The sequence below is a fragment of the Sporothrix brasiliensis genome, assembly GCF_000820605.1.
Source record: "Sporothrix brasiliensis 5110 chromosome Unknown Cont20, whole genome shotgun sequence".
Taxonomy (NCBI): domain Eukaryota; kingdom Fungi; phylum Ascomycota; class Sordariomycetes; order Ophiostomatales; family Ophiostomataceae; genus Sporothrix; species Sporothrix brasiliensis.
The window spans coordinates 2,680,336-2,691,538 of NW_024467139.1; the positions used below are offsets into that span (position 1 = coordinate 2,680,336).

At 48.0% G+C, this 11,203-nt stretch overlaps 2 protein-coding genes across 2 annotated transcripts; one reads left to right on the forward strand and one right to left on the reverse strand.

Annotated features, from left to right (window-relative positions):
* Positions 1 to 2,502: 2,502 nt before the first annotated feature.
* On the forward strand, positions 2,503 to 7,866 carry SPBR_08963 (uncharacterized protein; the record flags this gene model as incomplete). The annotated part of the gene is made up of 4 exons (XM_040767089.1): positions 2,503 to 2,710; positions 2,771 to 3,097; positions 3,153 to 3,409; positions 7,069 to 7,866. 4 exons carry the CDS (start codon positions 2,503 to 2,505, stop codon positions 7,864 to 7,866), a joined length of 1,590 nt encoding a protein of 529 aa, XP_040616724.1.
* A 2,167-nt stretch (positions 7,867 to 10,033) lies between these two features.
* Positions 10,034 to 10,898, reverse strand: SPBR_08999 (uncharacterized protein; the record flags this gene model as incomplete). Its single annotated transcript, XM_040767125.1, has 3 exons — positions 10,034 to 10,351; positions 10,457 to 10,665; positions 10,733 to 10,898. 3 exons carry the CDS (start codon positions 10,896 to 10,898, stop codon positions 10,034 to 10,036), a joined length of 693 nt encoding a protein of 230 aa, XP_040616725.1.
* Between the last annotated feature and the right edge of the window lie 305 nt (positions 10,899 to 11,203).

The window sequence follows — 11,203 nt, forward strand, 5'->3', positions numbered from 1 at the left end:
AGACTGGTGATTGGCGGAAACAGTGGGTCTATCCCGGGCAAAGCTTTCATTGGTCTCTTCTCGCTGGGGTCAAACAAATAGCAGCGTCTTTAGAATGCCTAGTATTTTTCGAACCTGTACTTATCCGCACCAAAAGATATGCTACTGTCACTGGATGCGCTCTGGGCCGTCTTGGTCGAGCATGTACGGCATTTTCGGGGTCTCTGGCCCTTCCCATTTTCCTCCAAGCATCATCCAAGCATACAGCCCGACTTCTGTTGGATCCTCGTCGCAACTGACTTATTATTTTCAGCCACCAACTCCAAAACATAAACGAGACCACTCCTCACAAAGTGCGGAACTTTTATTATGCTGCTCTTGTACTTCTGTCTGTTGGAAAGCAGTTTTTTATTGGTTTCTAACAGACGGATAAAGCAACGCCGTGTGTGTCAGCAGTAGGCACGATTGAGGGGGGAGGGACACTCGTGGCCTTAGTCTATTTTCGGTTTAAAAAAAATACAATAGCAGCAGGAAAATACATTTGTACCTACGGACGGACCTGTGCATACAGTACTCGTATGACTGAGTAGTATTTAAACCTGTACTCGACTGTACTGCAAGAAGGTCACGGACGCTAGGCCGTGAGGGACGGTCCGTTAGCATGTTTGCAGGGGCCAGGGAAGAGGACAGTCCGTGTCTGTTTAGATCGTCGTCGAGCCGGCTAACTAGCTTTTCAGCCAACAAAATTCGGAGATGTAGAACTATTCGCTTGCTGATTTATCCGTTCACTATCTTATCGGGCATGACAACGGAGTCCTCGGACGTCTTGTTAGATGGCTGAAAAATTCCCAGGAGTACATAGTTGTGTTTAGGACCCAAGCCAACGCGGGCCGTGCGGCAGCTAGTACTTGGTCTACAGGGGTAATAAATGTTAGTGCGAGTATCTCCTTAGGGCCGAGAATAGGACTTTTTTAGCGGCTTTTTGTCGACTTTCGTTTACATCGCGCTCCCAGAGCACGGACCACGTGACAGGTATCGTGAGCGCGACGCGACAAATAATAGGTACTTGCTACCCCACACTATTTGTATGTAGATACATGTACTAGTGGGGCGAAGACCGTGGTCTAGACCAATAAAATCGCATACACTAAAAAAGTCCTATTCTCGGCCCCAAGGAGATACGTGACAGGGGAGGGGCAAGGGTACTGAAGTTCAGGCCTTTCAGGGCGTTTCTTTTCAAGAGTAAGCAAACACGTCAACAATCAGGTATCTTTTTAACGTTTATTACCCCTGTAGTATGTAGATCGAGCGATACTCGACAGTTCAGCGGCGGACCTATGGACAAGGTGAGGGCCGGCGAGAACGTGGCGGGATGCAAGACAAAAAAGAGAGTACTCGTGCCACGCCCCACCTCTTTTCGGGTTTTGAAAGAGGTGGGGCGTGGCACGAGTATGAGGTCGACATTGGTACCCCGACAGTCCCACCGCCCGCAAAATAGTACTACTCCGTATGTGGCAGGGCGCGTCGCTTTTTAGCGTGTTTCTAGCGATCCACTCCCACAATTACGGTGGAAAATCCGTCACTGTTTTCTTTTCTCCTTCTTCTTCGCGTTTTCGTTTTTTATTCCTGGTTTTGATACATTTTATAAAAATCAAGTATTATACGGTTTCGGGATCTTTGAATTTTTCTCGATTTATTAGTATAAAGGTATAACTTTCTTTTGATATAATTATTTGTAATTATTCGAAAGAAAAATAATTCTCAGAGTACCTCTCGAATAAAAATAAGAAGACCCGCAAATGCCTGCCCCACGCACCAGAACTTCGGTCGGTAACTGTCGTACTGTGGTGCGCGGATCACGCGGCTTTTCTGGTGCGTGGGAGACGTCTCACGAAGGTTAACAAAACCTCACTTTCTCCTTAAAGCATGCTCATTAGTCGTCAGGTTGTATTACGGGCACACGCCGAGGATTATTATGACGCCCTCTTTATCGCCGGCCAAGTGACCGATTTCAACATCACCCGCCATCTTCCAATGGGGGGAGAAGGAAGTCGCAAAAAAAAGAAATGAAATTCGAAGAAAGCTATTAACGGACAACAAGCGAAGAATTAGGTAGGGTAAAAGAAAAAAAATCATCAAAGACAGAACCGTCCTATCGCTTCTCAGCCCCGGCGCTTATCCCCGCCTAAACAAATTTCCCACCGTCTATAGTACAAGACGAGGCAAAAGCGTGTTCGTCTTACTGTATCCATATACTCTCGTTCGCGCACCAGAAAAGCAGACCATTGACTCCAGACGGCCTTTACATCTAGCTGCGATCGAGTCTGGCGCTTCCGTCCCAGCCACTTCGCGATCTTGGGCCAGCACGTGACAAGACAGCTCACGCGGCCCAGTTGATTTTTTTTCTTTGTCGAAGTCTCCGTCATTAAATCTGTTCTTTTTTTTGTTCCCCCCCCCTCTTTCTATCTTCCCCATTCAAAACACTATAAGAAGAGTGGCCTGTCGCCTCAACAAAGTCCTTCGATGGACCGAGTAAGCCGGTCTCGTCCACCGGCGGCATCGTCATCCGCTCTTGGAAAACGATCCCGGGACACCACAGACCACCAGGTATTGAAGCCGCCGAAACATCCGAGGCTCGTTGGCCCTTCCAGCGAATCGAAAGCTGCGGCTCCATCGACGCAGCATACGGGTGCCTCTGCCACCGTGAGCATTGGGGCGACTCTGGGCCGATGTCTGTGGCCCTTCGCCATTTTGTATTCAGGCATACATTTTGTTAACATCTTAGATACAGTTACGCGGCAACTAGGGCAGGGAGCATCTGGCATCGTCGTGGAGGCCAAGAGAAAGAGGCGCGTTGTCGCGATCAAACTCTTTGCGAAGGGCGACGAGGCGGCCAAAAACGAGCGGAAGATGCTGCAAAGGTTACGAGAGAACGACGGAGAGAAGCAGGGCAAGTGTATCCGCTTGCTTGACTACTTTCGACATGACGGTGTTGACTGCATCGTCATGCCTTGCTGCCCCATAAGCCTCTCTCGATTTCTCACAGAGAACGGCGGGATGCCTTTTCCAATGAGCCACATCCAGAGTGTTGCTCGCCAGCTGCTGGCGGCCACCTCCTGTAAGTCCACTGCGACCACACAGCCCCGGAGCAGGAAAGTCCTCTGACCCGACAGTCCTACAAACATTGACGATGATCCACACCAACATAAAACCGGACAACATACTCTTATGCAACGACGCATACCAGACATTCGTGTACAAGCGGCAACACCAACGGCGTGTGCTGTACAGCACTGAGATTCGCTTGGCTGATTTCGGCTCGTCGGCTGTCGAAAAAGACACACGTACGAAGCTCGTGACGACGTGCTACTATCGAGCTCCCGAAGTTATCTTAGGTCGGCGCTGGTCGTATGCAATCGACGTGTGGAGTGTAGGTTGTGTTCTTGCCGAACTTTTCAAGGGAACTTTGCTCTTTCAAAGAAGCGATGGCGGGAAAGGAGACTGGGAGCATCTGGCCATGATACGGAGATTCACAGGTTGTGGCATTGCGGTGCCGTCAAAGAGCCCATTCTCTAGAGATATAAAGCGCGTAGAAGTAAGTTTTTAAGGCCACCTGCCGCGGCCTTTCTACTTGACTGACACCTACAGGATATGATCCCCAATACGGGGTTTTCCGACCTTCTATGCAGGATGTTTATTTACGACCCTGAGCAGCGTATCACCGCCAAAGACGCTTTAGAACACGAATGGTTTAGGACCGCTCTTCCTCCCGATGATGGCGCGCATCTGTAATGTCCCTTGGACCTCCTCGAGTTCCGCCGTCAAGGACAGTAATACTCTCCTGCGGTCGACGATGTTTCGGTCAGACCGGGTCGCGTAGGGTCTACGAAAATGGAGGCAGGAGTTGCACGATAGGGGCCGCAGGAAAGAACAGATGATCGAACTGGAAAGAAAGCAGGAAAGGACCTTAAGCAGTGTATCCCGGCTTGGCCGTACGAGTGAAGTTGTGATGCTAGTTGCCCGTTTCTCCCAGAAATCGACAGTGCCCGGCAAATAGCGCGGTGGGGAGAAGGCGTTTACCTGCACTTGCACATAGCTGTATTCGACTGAGCATTTTTTTTGAATCTGTACGCGCTCGCACTGGGGCCAGATGCCACAGTTGCTAGGTCCGCTTTGGGCCGTCTCCCAACGACGCATTGACACGTTCACGGGGTACAGCCGAAGCTTAGAGGGCACTAACACAGAAAGCGCCAAACGCCAGAGCTCGGGTACATGCATGCTATAATTCGGCTAATGTTATATTCTTGAAGGTAGCTACAGTAGGCTGGTTTTAAAAGTTGTTTTAGACCGAGGAATATGAACTGTCTGTTTTCTTCTTCTTTATTTTTTACTCCGTCTTTCATATCGGTTATCGCCCTATTTCCCACGCGACACATCTAGACAAAGTCCAGCCTCATCTAAAATGGCGTTGCCCATTGTCGATTTCGTTGTTTGTCCCGTTGGTTCACAGTCGATTTATTCCTCGGTTGATGGCGGACAGGGTCCAGCGAGTTTCAATATCCTCCCACCCACGATCCAAACAATCGTCGAAGAAGAGTCGATAAATATGGCTGCTGCATTCGTGGTCTTCGGTCAACACTCAAGGACTACCGTCAAAGGGGAGGGTAACAACGCCTTCCATCTGTAAGTAGTTTATCATCACGGGATGTATTTCTGACGGCATCACTGACAGAACAACGTATAGCTTCCTCTCTTGCTGGGCCAGCCCCAGGCATCGGGCTATTTTTTTTCAGCAAAGTGCAAAGCAACTACATCCTTTCTTCGCGTCCCTCATGACCCAAAGTCTCGTCTCGATAACTCCCTCGCCCGGCCAGTTTCAAATACAGCATGATCCAGCCTATCTCACATCGATTTATGAATTGGTTATGTCTGAAAAAGTCAATGGAGGATTGACTTTTCGTGAACATCTATCTGGCAACCAGCGTGATGGGTTTGCCGGCTAGGATGGGAAAAAAGGAGCAGAGGTCGCATCAAGACACCGACACCGACCTGCCCCTTCCAGAACGCGCCAGGCTTAGGCTTAGAGATGTCGTGCAGCAGGATATTTGACAAGATGTACTTAAGACAGGCCTGGGTAATGTGTCTAGCTCGTCCGTGTTGAATCCAAGTTTATTTCTTTCGCCTCTTTCAGCACAACGATAAATATACGCGCGTGTATCCAGTATAACACAAAAGCTCACGGGTGACACTGCCGAGCCACCATTCATCGATCGTGGCAGGATTGTGAATCCGTCAAGGCAAGCGCCCAAAGTACGTCTACACAATCGCTTTCCAAGGCTTCTCCACCAGCTATTTAGTCACGGAAGAAATTAATAAAGAGCAGGTTGCCTTTATATTTTGCTGGGAAACAGGGCAGAGTACATAAAATACAATACATATTACTCCTTTCCGTCTTTCTTGCCATAGTTCCCGCGTGCGACGAAACCATGCTGATAACAGCGACTGAACCAGCGGCGACTGGACAGTCAAGGAACCGAGACGTTCAGAAGAAGCCGACCACGGAAAGCTATATTATGCCCGAGCAATTGATAGAAGGTCTGGCATTTCTTTTGGCCGTGTTAGCTTCCGTCCGCGTGTTGTGTCGTAACAGCCACGGCCTTGGTTTGCGCCAACAACAACATCGGGGGCCATGGTCATTGCCGTGTGCATGTTGTAACACAGCTGAATGTGCATACTATGACACAGCTGAAAGTGCAAAATTAGTAAAGTACACCACGAAAAGACGCAGAAGGGAGCACTAGGAGGCAGGCAAAGTGCATTAGGGCAGTGTTTCTGGGGAGCCACTGCTTTAGCGGTTGTATGCAGCTTTTTTTTATTCTTACTTACTGCCTTGTGTAAACGCTGTCAATTATTGTAAAGGAGGAACGGGTGGAAAGTGTAAGAAGGAAAGGAGGGGAAGAGATGAATTGGGGCGGTGGTAAGACAAATAATAAAAAAAGAATAGAAAGAAAAAAGAATAGAAAAAAAAGAATAAGAAAAGAAAACTAGAAAAAGAAAACGAAAAGAATTAGAGGGCATCTTATTCTCTTTTCTCCTTATTCTCCTTCCCCTTTTCCCCCTCTTTTTTATTATTTTCTCATATTCTTTCTATTTTCCTATCTTAATTTATTTTTTCGTTTCTTCTTCTATGTTATATCTCGCTCGCCTACGTTATCTTCGTTGTCGCACCTTTTTATTTTTTTCTTTTCTTTTCATGTCCCACTTTCCTCGACTTCCCCTCCTCCTTCCTCTTCCCTTCCATCTCTCCCACATCCCACTTCGCCTCTACGCACGCTTAAAGTGTTATCTTTAAGAACCTTTTTTCTTTTATCTCGTTTCGAGGTCTTATATTTTGTAAGAATCTCCCTTCCGTCCTGCCATCCCACTTCTCTGGACCTTTACATCTCGTCTCCAGCGTCTCTGCGCTGTTGCTGATCGCTCCCCGTCGCGCCCTCTACTCTGCTCTGGCCCCAGCTTCTTTCAGGGCCTGTCAACACCCGCCCAACATCATGGCTCCGCCGGTGAGCCGATCCTGGCCGGAGGCCATCGTCTACGGCCTCGAGTTTTAGTATAGCGTTGTGTTGCTCGCAGTCTTCGTGGTAACCATTGTAGTCAACAGTATCTTTGACCTTCGCCGCTCAACTCAATTCATTCAACCAACGACAGCCGGCCCTAACGGCCGCCCACTTCCCTTAACGCGTCGAAAATCGTAGGATTCCGGCCCCTTCACTTTCCCGCCCACTCCCGAAATCAGCAAAGCCACCAGTCGTATCTATGGGGTCCTTTATACCCTACTCGTCTCGTCGTTTACCACCGACTGTATCAGCGTGATTTCGTATACCGTCTACGACACGAAAAATCCAAAGACCCAGTTCGGGTGGTGGTGTAGTAAAGAGACGTTTATATATTACTAACCCGCCCCTTTCCTCCGTCCGTTATAACCTATTTGTTTCTAACTAGGCAATTTGCCGCCTCCTCGCGGCTACGAGAAACGGTGGGGCCTACCTTGTGTTTTTATATTCATAAAGGCTCACAGTTTTCCACCTCTAGGTCTACTACGTCTCCGGCCTCTTCATACACCTCTACGTCACAATATACCTCCTCGAAGGTGACCCGACTCCGAATCGACCTGTCGTTGTGATCTGGGCCGTTACGCTGGTTTTGGAAATCTCGATTTTTACCGTCAATGTCATTCGCCTGACTGACCGCCACCAAGTTCTACGCAACATTGTCCCAGGCGTATGGACGATCGCTTACGGACCTGATACGTGGGACTATGTCGACATTTCGATTAACGCGTTCCGACTTATCGTTCTCCTGTTCCTCCTTGGCGTTCATACCTTGATTGCATATTCACGAAGCAACGTCCGCGAAAAGTCAAACGACGACGATTCAGAAACAGCCCAGTCGGACGAGACAATGCCACTTTTAGGAGCGACCGACGGGCCGGCCAACGGGTCTGCCAACGGAACGACCAAGAGACCGTCTAGGGATTCTACAGAAAGCTCCGCCAACGGTTCTAGCAGCTCCTCCGAGACCCTAGTAGACGGTACCACGCCCGGCGCTTCACCAGCCGAAGAGACCGCCTTTTATCGGCCACGAAAGCTTCCCCACAAGACTTGGTGGGAATACTTGACCAGTTACTCATTATTCTTCCCTTATCTCTGGCCAAGGGACTCAGCAAGGTTGAAACGCGTCGTTGTCGTATGTTTCCTGATCCTCATTGTTCAGCGTATTGTGAACTTCTTGGTTCCTAACCAAATTGGCCACATCACCGATGCCTTTGAAGCTGGGACGGGAATGCCGTGGGTTGAGATCTTGATCTTTATCTTTTACAAGGTCTTGTAGGGACAATCTGGCGTGTTGGGATCGACGCGTGCTTTGCTTTGGATCCCGGTATCCTAGTATTCGTACTTGGCTCTCACCACAGCGGCCTTTAAACACGTTCACTCGTTGTCTCTGGACTTTCACCTCGGTAAGCGAACTGACGAGGTCCTGTCTGCCCTTAATAAGGGCGCCGTTATCAACTCTTTTTTAGAGCAGGTCACCTTTTAGGTGTTTCTTATGCTTATTGATCTTTTAGTCGCCGTTATCTACTTCTTACTTCGATTCGGCCTTATTTACGCGACGATTACGGTAGTTATCACCGTTTTCTACCTTTATATGACTGTAAAGATGGCCGCCACTCACGTCGACCTCCGGCGTGACATGGTTAACGTAAATAAAGAAGAGGAAGCGGTGAAAAACGACTCTATTATAAGTTACGAAACGGTTAAATATTTTAACGTAGAAGCCTTCGAGTTTAACCGACACCGAAAGTTAGTCCGTAGTTTTTAGGTTACCGAGGCGAAGGTGACTTAGGGTATAAATAATATAAATATTTATTAAGTACTCGTTTTTATGTGTGGTATTTTGGTCGTGCTTTTAGTTGTAGCTATCGAGGTTACTTAAGGTATAAGGTTTATCGACGACTTTGTCGTTTTAATTATATACTTAAGGTAACTTTAAGGGCCGTTTTAGTTCTTTAGTTCTTTCTACCGGACTATTTAGTAGGCCTTGATTTTAAACGAGCGTTTTTTAAAGTTGTTTAAGATTTAACCTACGGTTATTAACCGACTGGACACGAAAGAGTTACTTAAATACGACGGTTATATTCGTTAAACGAATATAAAGTTCTTTTATAAAGAACGTATTACTTTATATAATCTTTTCTTCGAATACTTACCGGGTACTACGACTATTTTTATTAACGAGTCTAGTAACGGAAAGTCAACAATCTTCCGTTTTATATTCCGTTACTACAACTATAAGGGCGGTACAGTCGAGATTAACGACCAAAATGTCTAAGACTTAACTATAGACTCCGTCCGACGCCATATTAAGGTTGTTCCCTAGGACCCCATTTTGTTTAACGAAACGATCATATACAACCTCAAGTACGCGAACCCCGGCGTCTCTAACGAAGAGGTGTATAAGGTATGCCGGGCTACAAGCATCCACGACCGTATTCTCTCCTTTGTTAAAGGTTACGAAACCAAGGTCGGTGACCGTGGTACGTGTTTGAGCGGCGGTGAGAAGTAGCGCGTGGCGATTGCTCGTGCCATCCTGAAGAACCCGAAGGTTATCATGCTCGACGAGGCTACGTCGGCTCTGGACAGCGAGACCGAGTAGCAGATTCAGGCAAAGCTTATCCGTGGCGGAAGCCTCGGCCAAGACCGCACGCTCCTTATTATTGCGTATGTTTGTAATCCTTCCATTTCCCGCTTTTTAATTCTTTACTTATACTAACATTGGTTTTACTCTAGACACCGTCTGTCAACTATCACACATGCCGATCAAATTATCGTTCTCCAGTCTGGCACAATTATCGAAAGGGGAACACACACTGAACTTCTTGCGATGAAGGGCCGGTACGCCTCCATGTGGGAGAGCCAGTCCCAACAAGCAACGGTCGCGGCCCGTGCCGAGTTTTCGAATGGCGACCATCAACAGTAACAACAGTTGCCTCCCGATCCTCCTTAAGGACGGTATCACGAACCTGCTTAATTTATACGTTTTTTTATTTAGTTCCTTGGTTCCTTTAAGAGAAGAGTCGTTTTAGCATTGTTTTCTGTTATGTCCATAATCTCACCAGATTGGCATTACTTTTTTTGTCTAATCTTTTTAGCTCGCCTCTTTTGTAGGAGTTTCTCGCCGTTGCCTACGGACGCTCTTTCTTATTTGTATTTCGCGCCTGCTTTAATTAAACATTGAGAAAACTATGTTAGTACGTAAAAGTTACAGATCGTGTTGTATTTGTGAGAAATTAGAAGAAGGAGAGAAAAAGAAGAAAAAGAGACATTGTTATTATTATATATTATTAAAAACAGATAAAAGAAAGGAAAATAAAATGAACGAGAAAAAATAAAAGGAAATAACATCGCCGTCACTAGGTCTAGACCCAGCGTTATGTATATTCTATTGCGTAGACCTTGCTAATAGTGCGAGTCAGATCCTTAATGTGTGTCGGCTCAAACTATCCCAGATTGTTTTCCATATAATCGGACAGGACGAAAGCAGCGCGTTCTGTGTCCTCCCCGGTAGGCGTGGGAACACCCTGACTTGTCATGACGGTATCGTACAATTTGTTGCTACGGTTGACTAGTGGTGACGGCAAGCCGGTGCACTCCGGAAAGACGGGTGATGGCGAATTGTAAGCCTCGCATCGCTCTGGAAAGGTGCTGGATAGGTATTCTTCCGACAAGGATGGCACGGTATGTGAAGTCACATACTGGTTGTTGTTGCTACCCACCACCGAGCCTAACTCAGAGGTGGGCAGGATGATAACGTCGGGCTGGCCAAGCGACGGGTTTGTAGAAGGCAGTAAATAGGTTTGAAGCCTAGCCGCTCTCTCAGTGGTGCCGCGTCTCACATCTCTTGCTGTCGTGGTTTCACATACTCGGTCCAACACGGCGTCCGCTGTACGGCCGTTAAGGTGGGACCCGGCGGGCGGCAACTGAGCACCACCAGAAAAACTCTGGTTTTGTGTGCACGAGACGAAGGAGCGGCGAGAGTGGCGCATCTTATGGCGTAATAGAAGGTCGGCGCGGACAAAGATGCAGCTGCAGCCGACGACATCGCACACGAAGATATCTTTCGGGTTGTCTGCTGTGTGTGCTGTGTGAGTATAGAAGGCCAGTGTAATGGCAGGTGAGAAACAGAGTCCGGAGCCTACGGTTTAGCTGGTGGCGCTGGAGATGCTCATTGCGCGTGTAGGCCTTGCCACAGGAGGGAAAGCGGCAGTAAAAACGCTGGGGTGCGCCCTTGCGGCTGGCGCGCTTGTAGGCGGCGGCGCCCGAGCCGGAGCGTGGCATCTGCCGATGGCCGTGAAAGCCGAACATTTGAACAGATGGCGGTCCAAGGTGTAGCGTATGTTCGAGGGGTTATTCGACGGCAGTGTTTGGAGCCGGAGGATTCATAAGGAACAGAAGCTGCGAAAGTAAGGAGAGTAAGAGAGTCCAGTAACAGAGGCCAATAAGGGAGCTCATTAACAGGCACAGTAATATAGAAGAAAAGAAACAAAAAGGAGAAAAGGAGAAAAGGAGAAAAGGAGAAACGTCGCCTTTGTTTGAGAAAGAATACGACAAGAGCAGAAGGGGAAAGGCGACAGGGAGAAATGGGGGCTGGAAAGAGAGGGAAACATTTG